The sequence below is a fragment of the Nomia melanderi genome, chromosome 3, assembly GCF_051020985.1.
Source record: "Nomia melanderi isolate GNS246 chromosome 3, iyNomMela1, whole genome shotgun sequence".
NCBI classification, from domain to species: Eukaryota; Metazoa; Arthropoda; class Insecta; order Hymenoptera; family Halictidae; genus Nomia; species Nomia melanderi.
In genome coordinates, this window is record NC_135001.1 from 20799440 (window position 1) to 20819225 (window position 19786).

At 42.8% G+C, this 19786-nt stretch overlaps 1 protein-coding gene across 5 annotated transcripts in view; it reads right to left on the reverse strand.

The window, feature by feature from the left end:
* The window catches only part of HnRNP-K (Heterogeneous nuclear ribonucleoprotein K), a 199976-nt gene that overhangs the window by 80581 nt on the left and 99609 nt on the right, over positions 1 to 19786 (reverse strand). For all 5 annotated transcript variants that reach the window (XM_076365867.1, XM_076365871.1, XM_076365870.1 and 2 more), the window contains 3 exons: positions 11941 to 12056; positions 5178 to 5234; positions 65 to 108 (listed from right to left, as the gene is read on the reverse strand). In XM_076365867.1, the coding sequence (XP_076221982.1) occupies positions 65 to 108; positions 5178 to 5234; positions 11941 to 12051 (212 nt within the window). In that variant the 5' untranslated portion in view covers positions 12052 to 12056. The remainder of the gene's footprint in view (positions 1 to 64; positions 109 to 5177; positions 5235 to 11940; positions 12057 to 19786) is intronic.

A 19786-nucleotide genomic window follows, 5' to 3' on the forward strand; every position in this document is an offset into this window, starting at 1 on the left:
TTAGGTATTCTTGTAATTAGAGACAAAGAAAAATAAGACATTAAGTAGTGGTGTTGGTCATTACCGTTCGGGTCCGGGGCAATCGGGTACAATGATTGAGGCTTTGTACTGTCGGGCCGTGGTAGTTGGTGGTTGGTTCATTGGTGGTGGTTGGTAGTTGTTGTCGATTGTTGGTAGGGTGGTCCATTTGCCGATCGAGTCAGGGTCCGTCGTTCCGGGCAGGGCAACGGCAGGGCAACGGCAGGGCAACACACCAGGGGGGCAACGCCGGGGTTGGGGCGGGGCCAGGGCACAAATCATCAACCAAGTTAGACATCGCGTCTCTCACGGCTGGATTAATTTTCGCGGCTTAATCTTCTAATAATCCCCCACACCCACCCACTCTCTCGCTTACGCTCTTCTCCTAAAGACCTTCCGTTTTCCCACCCGCTCACCCCTACACCTAGAAACAACCCTTGTTCACTTTCGCTTCCATCGAGTCACGCCGCAGGTTGGAGAAATGTTTGCGCGGAGCGACCGACCGCGCGTTGGCTTGCTTGATCGTTGAACGAATCACGTTTCGTTCGACATCTGCGGAGCTATGCCAAGTATTGGCAAACACGGGCGAACGTTGGCGAACATCCACGAGCATCGGTGAATAACTGTTCACCGATGCTTGATTAGTTTCCGTCATTTGGCGTTGAGACTTGAACTGCCAAGCAATTGCAGTGATTTATTATAATTCCTCATTGAAATGAAGAAAGGAATTATAACAATCACGAAATATTTATTTTGACATTCCGGTTCGTTCGGTAGTCTAATGTTAACTGCAGAGTTACTTTCCTCTAGCTTGCGCGATGCGTTCAGCCTGTTTGCCAAATGTAGGCGTAGCGTTATCTATAAAAGTCCTATGAGAGGCGGAGCTAGGCCACTTCCGGCACACGATAAAGTCTACAATCTCCGCGACAGAAATTCGTTTACATCCGAATACGTCTTTCGCGGAAGTAACAACATTGTTGACTCAGCTCCGCCGCGGGACAGTGAAACGGAACAACGGAGCGTTGCACGTTTGAAATTAATCAGAGAGGAGGGACCGAAACGCGCTGTTCCGAATTCCCGCGCGAGACAACAGAGGCCGAACCGCATTAACTGTGTCGGATCAGCTCCGCCATTTCCGCGTCCCCGTAAATATCCCGCGAACCCTTCCGAGACGACCTTCCCGAATCGAGACCGGCTGAACCGTAACGACGATCCCAGTAACGTTTCAATCGCTAACGAACTCGCTTAATCGCGGTTAATTGAAGGAACGTTTGAGGCTCTAAAATCGTGTAGAACTGCAGGACTGTTTCACGCACGGAATGTCACATCTCGCGTTTTCTCTGTTGAAATAAGAATTGCACTTCAATGCAACTGATCTGCTCCTCTAGAATCATTCGTAGTTACTAACTTCTGAAATTAAACTTGTAAAAATTCTTAAACGAGAACCTATAGAATCCAATAACATTCAGGAATACTTATTTCATAAGATATCTAGTTGCTAATCTGAAAAATTCTTTTCCATGCAGTAACATGCAGACTAAAACAGCTAATCAATCTCAATGAATGCAATTTTATAGTTTCAGAAACTCTAGACCAATCACTTCGACTGCTAATTCTAGTGTCAACACTGCGCAGAGTAGCAAGGCATACTTGCCCAATCAACAGAGAAAACGCAGCCTACACCGTGTGCAAAACGCTCCTATATCCTAACAATCTCCCAACGTAATCACTAAATCACTCCGAAATCGTCGAACGACATTCGTGTTCAAAGATCCTCAACCATCAAGACAGCGCGAACCGAGTCGCTCGCAAAAATTTCTCCGACCCGGAGCGTCCCGATTCTGTGAAGCGTCGCGCGACCTTCCATCGTGATCGCGGACTCGCAGGGGTGAAGAAAAGCCGGGACAAGAAGGTCGCCCCCGGAGAAACCGCTGCGCTTTTCCCCGAGATTTTCCCCTGACCTCTGTTCGAAAGCAGCCAGGTGCCGCCGCGGTGTACCTGGCGTTCCAGCGTCGGGGTCACGCAGGTGCGTCACGAGTCGGCGGCGCGACGAAACTCAGGCTAACGAATGGCCGGTCGACCGATTATTTACGACCGGCGACAAGATCGAGTGGGGATGACTGGCTCGCGTTCCGTTAATTTCCCGCGTACCTATCGACCCTCTCTCTCGCGCTGATCGCGCCGATATTTATGCTCCCCTTTCTGCGCGAACGCAATCGGCGCGCAGCCACGAGCGTGCGTCTCGACAGTTCCGACACCGTTCCGATCGTAAACTCGGCTTCGTTCGGTTCCAACCCCTCGGAGAGCGTATTACCATTCCGCGCGGCAGATTCTTGTGGAAGGAAAGAATTGTCGCGTGACGTTCGGGCACTTCGTTGACTCCTTACACCGCGATTTAACACGGGTCGAACAATTGCTCATAGGATACGTGAAACACAAGACTACCCGTGCCTCTCGCGCTCGTAAGATTCGCACGAGCTGGATTCGTCTTACGTTTGGGTCGTAAAATGTACGAGTCTCGCAGGCAGTTACGGTGCAAGGAGTCGAACGAATATCGCCGACGAAAATGCCTTCCTTCAAGCTTCTGCCTTTTCACTCGCGTCGTTAACGAAACTTTTATAGCGGACATCCAAGCCCGATGGAATCGGGCGAAAAAAACGTAGGTTTATCGATAACAGTAACGATGATGGAACGCTAGTACAATGGTCTTCGGGGGGTTCGACCGATGTTTCTGAACACGCGACATCGACCGGCGAATTCCCCGAGAAATCAAGCGAACGCCAACCCGCGTCGAGCCCACTCGATTTCATCCCCAGATCTCTCGTCCGCGTTTCGTCGCGCGGATCGGACTGCCGATGGGTCTCGGCGTTGCGGAAAAGCGATAGTAATGATGGCAAGTGACAGCGACAAGAGTGAACGAACTGTGCGTACGACGGAGGCGCGCGTGGTCGGCGGACAGCCTCGCCGAAGAAGCTTCCGCGCGCCTCGGCGATCGGAGCCGAAGCTCGCGTCCTGCGGCCAGTTCGACCCGGGAATCGGTGACCTGTTGTTCGGACAGCTGCGTGGAGGTCCGATTGTTCGGTTACGAGAGACGCGACCGTGAAGCCGTTCCCGAGCGAGAAGCTCTCTCTCGAGGCTGGCTTCTTCCCTCCACCGTTCGTCGCGCGGACGAGCGTCACCGCCGCGCAGACCTACTTTTATGGTGTTCCTTCGGCCATTTGGTTCGTGCAGGGTGAGTCCCTCGCGGCGACGGCGTCTCAAGGACGGCGAAAAAAGAAAGAATACATCCGCGCGGAAAACAATCGGCGTTGCGCAACCGTAAAGCCCGTTACGCGCGTTAATCGAATTGAATTGAATTGCCGCGATTATGGCGACTACTTTTGCTTCTCGGATGAGATTGCACTGCCCACTTCTGAATCTTCTGGATTTTAATATTCAGCTGGGATTCCGTTTGAAGCATGAATCTGTTCTAGTGTTTGGAAATGTGAGTGCTCGTAGAATCATTCGATTGTCGGTTACTTTGAAAGTTGATCTTTTTATTTACAGATGGAATTTTTCCCATTGCACTCGAGAGGTGACTCTGAGTCGCGCTTGATCTGATTTAGAAAATCATAAAGTAATGCATATAATATTAAGCTTTGTGTAGTCATTAACCTTTTGCACTCGAGAGGTGACTCTGAGTCGCCAGATGATTTGATCCAGCAAAATTATCAATTTTCGGATTCATTAACCTTTGTATACTGCATCAGTACGTGAGATATTACAAGAAAATAATTTTCTTATCTAATTTATATATGATTTCTTGTTAAATTCATTTTAAAGAATCTCGTCTACATCAAATTAGAAAATATAGAATATTTCAAATGAAAAACTTTCAAAAAATTTGATACTCAATATTGAACTGTGTATAATGCCTCGGTGTGTGAGATATTGGGATAAAAAAGCTTTGTTTCTCAATTTACTTGCGATTTCTCTTTGAGTTAATTTAAAACATGTCTAGTTAGGAAATATTAAATATTTCTAACGAAATACTTCCGAGTGCAAAGGGTTAATGCGTAACATTCAGGTAATTCTCTCATTAATCAGAGAATGTCATCTACGTCTCATCGGAAAACGTTGAATGCTTCTAGTAAAAAACTTCCAATTGCAGAAAGTTGTTCGGTAGATTCTACTTTCAAAGATTCAAGTGTCGAGGCGAGAGAACTCAGGAAAAATCGTTCAGCGGATATTACGCGCAGAAGCTTCGCGTAGACAGCGCAATTTAATGTTTCGCGTCGACTTCGTGGAAGTCGTTCGCAGGCAAGATCGGAATCGTTTGATTAAAGGCACTTCTGAGCGAGTGCGGAACGGGCTTTACTCGCCGACACTCGTGCCGCATCATTAATCGACCGTTCAGGGTCGAATGCAGCGGCGAATCACGCCCACGTGTTCCGTGAGACCGCAACCGTCTTAGATGCGCGTCGCGTCACACGGAATCGGCTGCCCGTGACGAACCACGAGCAACGATTCGAAACGACGATAAAAAGAAAATCTATATGTACAATTAAAAACAAAAAAAGAAAGAAGATTCGTCGCGGACGGGCATAACAGCAGGAGACGAAGGAAACTTTCCCAGTTCAGGAACCAAATGTGTGAGAACTGACGGTGTGGTACGTGCGTGGAGTATGTGGCAACGAAACGATACGATACGAGATAAGAATGACCATCGAACGTTCACGCGAGATCCTGTTAACGATCCGAGAAATAAAAGGAAGATCGCATTAAGCTTGACCTTTTCATCCACACACGTGTCTATAGAAACTCGCGGAACGGCGGGTGATCGGAGCCGAAGATCGATCTTGGCGAGGGATCGCCGATATCGAGACTCTACGCAGGTCTACTCGTGTAACTTCGCGGCAGGTCGTTTGCGAGACCGTGGCTGAGGAGCTCGCGAAAATGAGGATCGTTTGATCTGGATTAGCCTCTACGGAGTCCGTCGTTGATCCTCATTCTCGCGAGCTTCGTAGGGTCTAACGTGTTCTAAGCGTTTCTCGTTCTCTTCTTCGTCTTTTTCTTCTTCCTCGTCCTCTGCTCTATTTTCGACCGAACCGAGCAGGGGGGGAAGAAGAGAACGAGACGACGGAGTGTGTAGTCGGCGAACGGAAGAAGCAACAGCTTACCTGACTTCTAAGTTTGGTGATATTCTGGCCACCCTTGCCGATTATCGAACCGGCCACCTGTAACAAAAGATTGTCACGCTGATGAGTTCGCCGAGATATCGTTGCGATACGTCTGACGCGAAATCGCTTTAACGCTAGGTTTACGGAACGCGTCAAATTGACGCATATTGGATTTCAGAAATATTATTTGGTAAATTTCAAACGGTTTTCGTTGATCCAATTGCACGAATATGAATCCTGACTGTCTATTTCTACATCTACAGTTTTCCAAATTTAAATGAACGAATATCAACTTCCCTGGGAACAATAGAATAGACTGTACAATAAATATTGGATTTTATAAACATTATTTGGTAAATGTTTCAATCGTTTTTCGTTGATCCAGTTACACGAATATGAATCCTGACTGTCTATTTCTACATCTACAGTTTTCAAAATTTAAATGAACGAATATCAACTTCCCAGGAACAATAAAATAGACTGTACAATAAATATTGGATTTTATAAACATTATTTGGTAAATGTTTCAATCGGTTTTCGTTGATCCAGTTACACGAATATGAATCCTGATTGTCTATTCCTACATCTACAATTTCCAAAATTTAAACGAACGAATATCAGCTTCACCAGGAACAATAGAATAAACTGTACAATAAATGCCCGTAAACCTAGTGTTAATAAACAGCAAGTTCTTTCCACTGAAGTAAATATTAATACAGTCGCACGAAGTTAAGCCGGCCTGCGACGTACGGGTTTCACTATTAACACATCGCGTACCGGCTAATTTTCAGAAAACTGAATTGATGGTAATTTTCACTGAAGTCAACTTGTATCACTATACATAGAAAAACTCGTATCATATTGTTATATGATATATTTTAAACAGATAATCGAATCGAATCAAATTTTATATCTTTTTCAATGCTGTGGTAAGCAGCGAAGCTGCATAGCTAAGTGTCTTCATATAGAAACGAGATTCCTCGTTTCCGGTACGCAATGTGTTCAAATTTCGAAATAGAAAACGCGTACACAACATCGAACTCATTCCTCCACGGCTGAACCAACCCTTAGGATCTGACGGCGGTTGAAATAAGCTGGTCAAACAATTTGTATAAAATTGTAAACAGAACTGTACAAAGAACGTTGTGTAAATAATTATGCAGATGAGCACCCCTGGACCCACCAATATAATAGAATTTTGTGCACGCGAATGCTGAATTCGTGTACAGCGCGTGTAATCGTACGAAAGAATCACCGAGCAAATAGAAGATACAAATGGAAGAGTTCAACGCGATAGGGTATGCATGCAAGATAAATAGATAAGCCCTCGAGAAAGAGAGCAACGATCCTACAACAGGTGTTCGCTTCTTGCACTTCCATCTGCTCTCGATTATAAACTAATTCCCGCAGCGCCGCAGGGTATTATCCCGCTTATTATCGATGAATAATCATATTTCACTGGGCCGGCACACGCAGGGATCGGCACGAGATCAGAAAGTGCTCGCGGTGAACGAAGGATCGACCTCGACACAAAAGCCAGCCGGAGCGAGGGCGAAGGGGTTAATCTGGTCGCGCGTTTCGTTCTCGTTCCTCGTTTTTCGTCTCCAGCGAAGGCGATCGGTTTCCGTGGGAAACGGGCTCGAGGAATCCGAGGGGCGAGGAACGATCGGGAAGGTCGATCGATAGTCTGGCCGATTAACGCGTTGACTGTCCAACCGGATATTGTTGTTAGCTTTCTTTGACATGTTGAATGCCGCACGATTTCATACCGTGAAATACACAGAATGAAGAAAATATGATATTAAGTCGTTTGATTGAATTGCATTATTATTTCACGGTCATCTAGTTGTATGTTACGAAATTAGATAGTATTATTTGGAATATATAAATGTTTTCAAATAACCATCGTTTAATCGAGTGACCTATAGTAATTCGATTTGGTTGGTCACCGGTGACCCCCGCGGCGTTCAACGTGTTAATGACGAAGCAGGGTCTTGAATCTTTTACAGAGGCACGCTTGTAGCTGATAGTTCATGTTAACACTAGGTTTACGGGCATTTATTGTACTTCGTTCTATTATTCCTAAAGGAATTGATGCTCGTTTATTTAGATTGTGGACACTGGAGATCCGATAGTAGGTAATTGGGGTACATCTCAGTGTGATCGCATCGATCAAAATCGGCGTGAACATTTACAAAATAATATTTCTAAAATCCAATATGCGTCAATTTGACGCGTTCCGTAAACCTAGTGTTAACGAAAAACGAACTTTCGAAAATCGAACGTAATCGAATGTTCATTTCATTTTCTCAAATATATCGATTATATATCTTACGAAAAACCACAGGTTGTAAAATCAAATAAATCGTCAGCAAATATTACAGTGACTATCACTTTACATTGCTATAATTCACATTGCATAATTTCACCCTATATTTGAAAATCGAACGTAATCGAATGTTCGACATTTCATTTTTTCAAACATATCGATTATATATCTTACGAAAAACCACAGATTGTAAAATCAAATAAATTGTCAGCAAATATTCCAGTGACCATCACTCTACATTGCTATAATTCACATTGCACAATTTCACCCTATAATTTTACCATAATTTCCTATATCAGTTTCACCATAATTCCACCGTATACTAATTTCACCGCAATTTTATTCCATATTAGTTTTACCATAATTCTACCATAATTTTCCTCTGTATTAGCTCTACTATTTCACCGTAACTTCATCATGATTTTACTCTACAATTTTATCTTACCGGTTGACAATGCGTAACGATAAAGTCTGAGCCGAGCCGTTGCGACACGGCGCGCAATGGTTCGCGCAACCAGGCCCGATAATTACATTCCGTCTATGGTCCAGCAGCGAGCAAGCATGCGCACGAAAGGAGCCCGCCGATCGATCCCCGCGTCGATCTCCGGGACCGATCGACCCTGACACGCCGACACAGGCTCGTTTTCGCGGAGACCCGAAAGATTGCGTAGCCGACCTACCGACGCGATGCGATGCGATGGATCGACATTGTGCCGGATCGCTGGCGCGCGACCGCCTCTCGGATCGCGATCGCGATCGAGGGAGGATCGGGAGAGCCTGACAACCGGAACGAAATGAAAAATTGAACATCAATGGGCTCCTTTGTCCGGAGTTTTCTCCGCCTTTCACGGGAATATTGTTCGGAACAATGATCATCTTGATCTATGCCCAGCCAGGATCGTTTTGTTTCGATCCAATCGCGTCGTGCGAGTCGAGCTTCATTTTTATTGGGCCACTGAGCATGAAATGATATTCCGCTGGGTACCACTCGAACTACTAGGGGCTTCTTTCGAGGCACTTCAGCGAAGTAGTGATTTTTTATGTGTAGGGCTACTAAAATAAAAACTAAGTCCGTAGTCAGGTTAAATATATTTATTACGCGATGTGGCTCTAACGAGGAACGGCGACTAACTAACTTTTTCTCGGTTGCTTTTCTAAGAAGGAAACCTCTTCAGACGAGGGCGTACGTGATCCAGATCCTGGTGGCCCCCTTGGTCATAAATTAGTAATGGGCCTGGTCTATCTCTCAGGCCCCCAAGTATTGACACGCAAAGGGCGAAGTAGTGATTTTTGATGATCGATTTCTCTTCGAGTTAGTTTCATAAAATGTTGTCTTTACCCAATTAGGAAATTTTGAAATATTTCTAGTGAAGAACTTCCGAGTGCAAAGGGTTAATTCTTGTGTAACACATCGATGTATGAAGTATTGAAATAAAATGAGTTCTTTCGTTCAAGTTCAATTGCTTGATTCATGTGTAATTTCTTCTTAAATTTTAAAGAATGTTATTTGTATTTCGACAGGGAACACTCAATATTTCTGAAAATCTTCAAGGATTAACCCTTTGCACTCGAGAGGTGAATCTCAGTCACCACGTGATTTCAACAAAACTATAATTTGAAATATTAAATATTCAACTTCATAGTTTTGTTGAAATCACGTGGTGACTTTAATTTGAAATATTAAATATTCAACTTCAAAGTTTGCATTGCTACGTGAAATATTTAAATAAAACACCTCTGTTGCTTAATTTACCTATGAATTATCGTTAAATTAGTTCCAAACAATATCACCTATACCTCGTTAGAAAATATTGAATATTTTCATTGAGAAACTTTCGAGTGCAAAGGGTTAATACTCAATATACGAATATAATTACCACAATTCAATGAAAGTTTCCGTAAAACCTAACAACGAAGGCTTTAAACAAACGATGCTTCCATTGAATTTCATTGGTATTCTCCTTCCGACCTCCTATTTCACCGCGGATGTTCAACACTGAACTACAAACACGCGAATTTGCATAAAGATCCTCAAACACTGTCCGCGATAAATGAACCGTCAATAATCGTACTGTGAAAACACATAACGGTCCGCCTCGACGCGTTAAACAAGCGACAGTCATTGTTGGTTCCCGGGGAGAGAGAAGGAAAAACGGGAGAAAAATAAGGAACAAAGAGAAAGAAGCTGCAGACAGTCGGAATTTTCCTGGTGAAAGAAAGTCGAAGGAAACCCGATAACGGTCCGCCGAGCGCGGCGACAATGACCGGAAGAACGCGGCATCGCGAGGCTTCGCGTTCGCCAGCCGCCAGCTTTTACCGTAACGGAGCCGCACGCGGGATGAGGAAGGAAAAAAAAGGGAAAGGGAAACAGAGAGGCTATCGCCGGAAAAAAGGACGCGCGGAGACACGCTGCACACGGTGCTCCTTATGAGGCCGGGGAAAACGATCGACGATGTTCTTCCGTCTCTCGTTTCCACGCGCACGATCTACGTGAATGAATTCATTGAAGGAAAAAAAGTAACAATAGACACTCAACGCAGTCGACACTAAACGTCGAATAACCGGTTTAGAAGTTTCATTGGAAAATTCTGCGTTTTCTGTGGCTCGTTTGACCTTTTGCACTCGGAGGTTTTTCCAAGGGAATCCAATCGATCACTTTTCTACCAAGAAACAGTGGTTTTCGATTTAACTAAATAGCTCCACAATTTGCAACCTCCTTCGTCTACTGACTTCTTGCGATCGAGACATTTGATTCAACTTAAACATTTGAAATTCAATATTAATCCTTTGCACTCGGAAGTTTTACTAAAAATATTTAATTTTCTGATGAGATAAACACGATATTTTGTGAAACTAAGTCGAAGGGAAATTATACGTACATTGAGAAACGAAGCTATTTTATTTCATTATTTTTCGAATTGACGAGTTACACGAGATAGAATATTAAATATCAAATTTTATAGTTTTACTGTATGAAGTCATGTGGTGAGAGTCACCTCTCGAGCGCAAAGGGTTAATTTGAAATCTAATTCAATGTTTCTTTCCTTTTGGTTCCATTAAGAAAAATTCACCGTCTAATTTGTTTACTATCACTTGGTAACGTATATTTGATATATTTAACCCTTTGCGGACGAATGTCGACATTTTGACGAGATAAAATGTCTGTGTTTGGAAGACTAAGTCGCGAACAAATGATTTAATTAGTGAAACATCAAGAGATCAGCACGTTCTTCCCCGTTTTCCTATTAATTAAGCAATCGATATACAATTTAACTTCATCTGCGAAGGTTTTCTACCTTCCAAACAACCTTCGTCCGCAAAGGGTTAATTAACCCTGCTACGATCCCCGGTTCATCTACAATTCTATTATCTACAGTTCTAGTTACAGAATCGTGTTACATGGAAACGTCGCGATATCTTGCGTCGTAGACAGGTCTTGCTCAATGAACTGATTAGATAAAGTAGATTCAAGGGAACTCGAATATTGTCACATCAGCTTCCACTGAAACAGTAGCGCGGAACGAAGAAGAAAAAGTGGACTGCGGCGGCCGAAAAGCTGCCTTACGCCACTGGTTTCTTCCCTGTCACTCGATTAAACGGTGGTTATTTGAAAACATTTATACATTACAAATAATGCTATCTAATTTCGTAACATTCAACTAGAATACCGTGCAATAATAATAATGCAATTCAATCAAACGATTTATTATCATATTTTCTTCATTTTCTGTATTTTACGGTACGAAATCGTGCGGCATTCAACATGTTAAAAAAGCGTGTATACACTTTAAAGTTATGTTTGAAAAACGAAGTTATAAACTTTTACAATGTCGGAGTGCAAAGGGTTAAACCATCGAAGTTCCCTCTCGAAACCAAGGAAGACCAATATACAATTAAAATATTCCATAATTCATTTGTTCACCTTCAACAGCTCCTCCACAGGACGAAGCAATCGTATTGGTGCAACAAAGCATAGAGGCACGCCGCATTGTGCGCCTTATAACCGGGGAAAACGCTCGAGAAGGTTCTTCCGTGTGTCGTTCACACGTCCGAGAGAAAACAGCTAACAACCGATCGTAATCTTTCCCGGGGGCTATCGGCCGAGGATCAATTTCCTCGAATTAGTCTGCGCTTTTGCCAATTTCAAGAACCGAGAAACACACGCTCGCTCCTCAATATTCATTAACCGACGAAACGCCGCGGCTCGGCCGTTGGAAATCCCTTTCGAAACTCTAAAAGCGGCGAGGAATTGGAAAGTACACGCTCAGTTTCACCAGAAGTTAGAAAGTACTCTAAGCAGTTTCTCCTTGCGTCTTGACTTCGGAATTTGCATAACGGACGACCCGTTAAATATTTGATTCTCGAGAATTCGACGCGTTTCTTCGCCGGTTTTCATCGATATCGTTCGAGAAGGGGGCACGACGAGGCTCTTACCTTGCTCGGGATCAGTAGACGAAGTTCATCGTCACCCTGTCTGTAACGCTTGTGAGGACTTGTCGGTCCTCCGGAGCCTGTCATAGCGCCTGCATCAGCTTCTCTCTTCATTATTCCTGCAACAGAAACGAGGAAGACGTTTAGTTGACTCGTTCCGAACGAATGTCCGTGGAATCGGTGTTCTATGGTTAGCCCTTCGCGGTTCGAAGTGCTCATTTCTCACTTTGAGGTTCACGTCGACGTTAGTTCGTGAAATTCTTATATGAATCAATTGCATTTGTTGAATGAATGAAATTTCAACAAATGCATTTTCATAGTTCCCATAAAAAACAATGGAAATCAAATAATAATGAATAATCACTGCTGAATGGATCTGACGTTAACCCTTTGTGGTCCGAAGTGCTCGTTTCTCACTTTGAGGTTCACGTCGACGTTAGTTCATTCAATTACAGCTTAATGACGCTCTATTTATTTATTCAAGAATGTTTGGGAGTCATTGAAATGTTACCTTTAAATGGTACAATTGTGATACTACAAATAAAATTCACCGTCTAATTTGTTTACTATCACTTGGTAACGTATATTTGATACATTTAACCCTTCGACGAATGTCGACATTCCGGCGAGATCGGATGTTCGTATTTGGAAGACTAAACTCGTCTGTATCTCATTAGAATATATTGAATGTTTCCGGTGAAAAACTTCTGGAGTGCAAAGGGTTAATATTATATATAACACTTTGTAATTCTGTTATATCGAATCAAATGACCGAGGGTCACCTCTCGAGTGCAATACGTTAAATTCAAGGTACAACGAGCGCAACCCACTTTCAGCCGAATCCCTCGATCAGAAATCGATCTCCCCCATAAACTACCCCATACGAAAATTTGTCAAAGGTTATTCCATTCTCACGCATCGACAGGTCCCTCGAAATTGATCGAATCACGGCGAAACCGTAAAACTCCCCTCGTGTTTTGGAACAGCGGAACGGAAACGGCGAAACGCGCGTGCGCCCCGGCCGGTAATAAACCTCTATAAACTCGCGTCGCGTTCGCGTAACTGTCCGTCTGCGGGGACGGTTTGTAATTCATTGTCCGTTAAATCGGCCGGTTCGATTTAATGGCGCGGAGACTGCAGGGAAACTGATGGAACGCGACGCCCCCGACCGACATATTTACGACGGAAGGACGGACTCGGTGTCCCGGATGCGCCGGTAGACTTATCGGTGAACCGGGATTCCCCTGGTGACACAGAGAGACTCGATCGCTTCCGATATTTTTACCGCGGGACCCGGTCACGCGGAAACGGCCATTAATTCGGGCCGCGCCGACGATAATTCCGAGGGCGGCGCGTGCCGAGGAATCCTCGAAACGCCGACGCGCTCGCAGAGATTCATGGCGCAATTAGGCGTCACGAGTCTTGCCCCCGTTCGCGTTCGGAATTGGAGAAATCTCTTTGGATGGTGGTTGTTTCAATGGGACGCTACTGCGCCGTGAAGCTGCTCGGTGATATTGAAATTTGAATTTGGAACTGGTGTTCTAGGAGATTGAACTTTGGGAGTGGAATTCTTAAACGTTAGATTTTGGAGTTAGGATTTTATAAAGAATAGAATATAAAATTAGAATTCTTAAACGTTAGAATTTGGACTTCTTTCATAAAGAATGGAGTTTAAAATTATAAATTTTAAAGATTAGGATTTGAAATGGGAATTTTATAAACAATAGAATTTAGAATTAGAATTCTTAAACGTTAGAATTTTTACTTAGAATTTAATAAAGAATAGAATTTAAAATTAGAATTCTTAAACGTTAGAATTTGGACTTAGGATTTCATAAAGAATAGAATTTAGAATTAGAAATCTTAAAGATTAGGATTTGAAATGGGAATTTCATAAAGAATAGAATTTAGAATTAGAATTCTTAAAGATTAGGATTTGAAATGTGAATTTCATAAAGAATAGAATTTAGAATTCTTGAAGATTAGAATTTGAAATGGGAATTAAAGATTAGAATGCGGGATTGGAATTTGATAAGGACTAAAATCTCACCGCACAGAATAATATTAACAATAAAGTAGAGCTTTGATCGTTCATTGAAACGCAGAGATGTTTTCCCTCGGTTATATATTTAATTTATAGAATTAATTAACGGAGAACGAATGCACCGAAACAGAGAGACACAGGTAAACCCGATTTGCACGCGTAAATCGCTTCTCGGACGGCAACGTTCACCGAGCGAAGAATGAAAAAATTAATTCGAATAATCGCGAAAAAGGGGAGCAGCGCGAGCCGGAGGAGTACCAAAGAATTGAATTACTTAAAGTTGGCAAAGCCCCGACGGTACGATTCATCGACGGAGGAGATGATATTATGTTTGTGTAGCGGCTTGAAAAGGACAGAATGTACCCGTGTTCTGGAAGAGGCGAACGAAGTGGGATTGGTTGAATCGTCGGGCCAGGGAGCCGTGGAAACGACGATAATTAGGCAAATTAGCGACGCGGAAGGGAAGAATGCGGGAGTAAACGATCGAAATCGGGCCGCGATTTGTCCGCCATTCAGAAATTTCAATTACGCCGGGTAACGAGGTCGCTTAACACATTATCGACCAATGGAGAACTCCCGTTTCTCTTGACAACGCGTTGCCTTTTCATATCTTCACCTTCTATCTACCTCTTATTTTCTTTGTAGCCAAATTGCATAAAATTATCGTTATTAATTATTTGCCTTTACCCACTTAACTGCTGTTATTAATGCATTCACTGTTTCAAATGTTTAATTTCGTGTGAGTTTCAATTCGAAAAGGTTACTAATCTCTTGGGAAAATGCTGAGTTGCCAATGCGTTAACACTAGAACTACCGAGTATTTAATACGATTAATATGCAATTCCTATAAAAATTCTAACAATAGATTATTTTCAGTTTCAGACATTCATTATAGTACTCTAGTGAAACTAGTTTCAAGATCATTTCGAAGATTCAATGCTTCGAAGATATCAATAATTGCGAAACAGAAAAATCGAAACCAGTCATTTTGACTGTTACGGTAGTTCTAGTGTTAACACTAGAGCATTTAATACGATTAATATGTCATTCCCATAAAAATTGTTACAATAGATTATTCTCCATTTCTTCAGATACTCATAGTACTCAAATGAAACTATTTTTTTTAAAAATCATTTCGAATATTCAATGCTTCGAAGATAATAATTGCTAAACAAAAAAATCAAAACCAGTCGAAATATGAGTAACTACTATGATACATTGATATCAGATCTAATGCTACTATGGTACATTCATTTGAAAGCTAACGTATCCACTATGTATCCATTCAAAATCAAATACAACTACTATGGTGTACCTACAGGGAACACAATGGTGGCAACTAATAATAATAGCCGCACGCGAAATTTCACGTATCTATTCAAGCTCAAATATAATTAACACGGTAGATCCACGGGGAATCCAATCGGACTATTCGTAGTCGCCGAGCATCGACAGTAATATGTACCTACGGACCGTCCAATGAAGCGAAAAATATTACGAGCCATTGTAATTCGAGTCCGCGAAGTGGACAAATTGGAAATGGGAAAACTGGAAATTGGGTACGACGGTGTATAATACCCTGAACACGTATTCGAAACGTCGATACGCGTCAATTCGAAGCGTCGCGCGCGCGACGGACGGAGAGGGTTCATCCTCTGTATTCTAATATAGCTCGGCGTGGTCTGGTGGCTCTTAATAAAAGCTTACGCAAGAACTCATTTGGCAATAAAACGCGTACTAAAGGACCGTCGTAAAACCCGCGTTTTAAACGGCGACGAGGCAGCCAGCGCCGGAACGCGATAAGATTACGAGAGTAACGTTATGACGTCATAGAAACGGAGCAGTGAAAAACACCGGTACCGCGAACCTCGCAGCATCTCGCGAGATGAGTGTCCATCTCGGCCACGAAACTCTAGATACATCGTGATTCGCGATTCCCATAAACGAATTCGTGCGGGGGAAAAGAGTTTTATATATGCGTATCTCAACGGGAACGATGAATTAATCCTTTGCTTTGTAATATCCAGTCGTACGCGTTTTAAAGTACATTGTGCGTAGTGAATAAATATTGACTCTTTGAACTCTGTAGGCTACGATATTGCACCAGGAATAATATTAGATATTTTAATGAATCTTAAAGAAACTACCCTAAAAGTATTAGATTTTCCACGCATCCGAATTTTGTACTAAGGAAAATAAAAGATCGAAGAAATATAGCATTTTTCATTTTCGCTATGGATACTATAAAAACTAGTTGCAGTTGCTGATACATTAGAAAACCATCTGGAGTGCTAAGGGTCAAAGAAATCTAAAAATATACTTGTAACACCAATGATAATAGCAATATATTTGTAACATAATATACTCATACACATATATACTAAATCCTAAAGCGACGAATAAACTCATCTTCCTCAGAAAACTAGAGACTAATAGTTTAGCAAAAATTCTTTCAAAAAATAACTATAGAACTCTCAAATCGAGAAATAAATGGATCAATAGAGCTTCCAACTATACAACGTAATATGCGTTCAACATAAGAATCATAATAGCAATATATTTGTAACATAATATACCTATCAAAAGAAATCCTAAAGCAAAGAATCAACTCATCTTCCTCAGCAAACTAGAGACTAATAGTTCAGCAAAAATTCTTTCAAAAAATACCTAAGAAACTCTCAAATCAAGAAGTAAATGGCTCAACAGAGCTTCCACCAGTCGCTGATAACAATTAATCGCGAAATCGGGAGAATAATTTGCACAAACAGGCCTCCGATTGATCCTCGAGCGGCACGAGCGTAAAGATTTTCGGGCGTACGGTGTCGTCGCCTCGAAAACGAAGCGGGACGTGACGGAGACGTTCGCTCGTGCGGTTCTAACGCGGTAATACGCGTTCAGCATAAGAATCGGGAACGACGGAACGCGAGTCGCATACGATCCCTCGCCGATGAACAATAAAAATCCCGTGACTCGACCCAGTACCGGCTCCTTCGTTACATGCTAATTAACGTTCGGCTAAATTACTCGTAACGTCGGTATGCGCAGATATGGCTCGGGCGTTTCATTATTCCCGGTATCTTCGTAACGTTCCCTTCCTCGGGCGCGTTTCGTTTCGCGGCGAAACCCTGGACAATTAACGATCCGCCGATTGCGGGAACCGAGATTAATTTTATCCCCTTCGAAGGGAATTGCGTGGAACGGTACACCCGCGGCCCGAACGCGTAACCACTCGTTCCGGAGAGAAACGATTCTTCTGATGTATTTTCCTCCTGCTCGTACACAGTTCTCACTTTTCCTCGCAATTCCGCGGCGAACCTGCGAATTCACGTTGCTTTACAAACTTCATTTCGTTGAAACGCTTCTTTATCTACTGGGCAGAGATATTTGCTTCTGTAACTGAAATTTCCGAGACCTGATTTTTCACCTCCTCGATAGCTGAAGTAATCAGTTGATTACATTGGAACTAAGAGGTTTGCGTGTTATTTGAAAATTAATTGCGTAGCAAGAGTGATTAATACGAATTTCGTCTCTAGCATTGTCATTTATGAAGTTATCAAAATCAGTCAGCAATTCCTTAACCCTTAGCAGTCCTAAGAATTAACCCTTTGCGGACGAATGTCGACATTTCGGCGAGATCAAATTTCCATATTTGAAAGAGCAAGTCGCAAACAGATGATTCAATCACGCAAACAGCAAGAGATCTATCTATAATTTCGTATCTCTCTATTACTTAAGCAATCGATACATAATTTAACGTCATCTGCTGAAGGTTTCCTATATTTCAAAGAATCGTCGCAAAGGATTAAGAATAACAACCACAGTGAACAGTTCGCGATTAAAATCTTCCCAATCGCGGAGCAACAATAGCATTTAAGCGAGGAAACTTTCGTCGGGCTGAAATTAACCGAACACCGTAGGCGTAATTATAAGCAGCGTCTTCTAGTAGAGTCTTTTAATCCGACAATTAAGTTTTCATGCGGCGAGCGAGCGAATCGTAATCGCGGGATAAATAATACAGCCTCGAGCCGTGGATAAAGGCGGTTTCCACGATTCCGTCGACGCGAACGGTCGCCTGGAAATTGAAAGGACGGACGACGAGCGTCCAGAAAAAGGTACGCGCAGTCCGGACGGACGGACGAATCGATACCGGCCAGAGACCGACCGCGGCACGCGACGTTAATAATTTACCGTGGCGATTCGCCGGCGAACGGTGACCCGCGCGATTCGCCGTTTCGATTTCATTGCGGCCAGCGCGAACGCTCGCCGCCCGCAACGGAAAAAACCGCAAGAAAAACGCGCCGCCGGGGGACCGCGTTCGTTCGCGGCTCGTTAAAGAATCACGAGACACGGAAGTCCAGCTAGAAATGGAATCGAGTGGCCATTCTTCTATACGCCTTTGTCTGCAGTGTCTCTCTGGATTGGTGCAACATTGTTAATTCGTTCGTTTATATTATAATATTAGAATAATTTGGGAATTGGGGACTGATTGATAAAAAGGGGAATTCGATAACTAGAATTTAGTGGCCGTTTTTCTATACGCCTTTGTCTGCAGTGTCTCTCTAGATTGATGCAACATTGTTAATTCGTTCAATTATAGTATTAGAATAATTTGGGAATTAAGGATTGATTGATAAAAAAGAAAATTCGTTAACTAGAATTTAGTGGTCATTTTTCTATACGCTTTTGTCTATAGTGTCTCTCTAGATTGATGCAACCTTGTTAATTCGTTCATTTATATTATAGTATTCGAATGATAATTTGCGAATTGAGGATTGACTGATAAAAAGGGAAGTTCATTAACCTGAAATTTTCAAGGAGACTGTTAAAGAAGCAGAAGATCGATGCCTGCGATATATAAATTGTGCAGCAAACAGAGTGGAATGACCATTTCTGTGTTCGCGTTTATTTGCAACGTCTATTTCGATCAGAGCAATCTCATTACTTCGTTCCTTCATCTCCAAGCTCTATAATAATAGTATTCATGAACTGTGGACAAATCGAAGGCGCATTAAATAACGGAATCCTCGAGAATATCTTTAAATAATCACGAAACGCGAGGCTGTCACGGAAACCGCGTTGGAAACGGAATCCGACCACTTTTCCGTTCGCTGTTGCAACGTCTATCTCCACCGCTGCAACCTTGTTAATCTGTTCCTTTATAGCGTATCATTACGATAATGGTAGTTCATAAATGATAGGACGGCCGTTCGAAAACCTGTTAAACAAGGAAACTCTAGGCGAAACCGTAAAGGTACACAAGCAGGGGAGGGTAAATAACACACCGTTCGCGTTTCTCTTCCAATTTCGTTATTCCGAATATTCCCAAGCAACGACCAGCGATAAAAGGAGCAAGCGAACGGCGCGCGGAACTCTGAAATCCTACTGATTTCCTTCGAATTACCACAGATTCGCGAACGCATAACGGTAGCTTCGTTTCGGCATTACCCAGAGCAGCGTCTGCGATTATATGGTTGAATAATAACGCGAAGCGTACAACTGCAACAACGCTCGCCGGAGGATCGTTTAATAGAACGGTAATCGTTTCGAAGTAACGCTGGTAATTGCGACGGTTGCTGCTAAGAATCCTAGATATAGATAAAAATATCTTCTTCGTTCTCCACTTGACATGCTTCGCGTTCTCTCACGGTCTAATCATTTCCGATAATTGTTTTCCTTTCACCCGTTTGCTGTCTTTCGTCCATCTATTCTCTCGTTTTCCTACTTCGTTCGGTTCCACTCTATTAATTAGAGCTTACACTCTGCTCGATTGTTTCCTTCGCATCGCGTGGTTACGTTTGATCCATC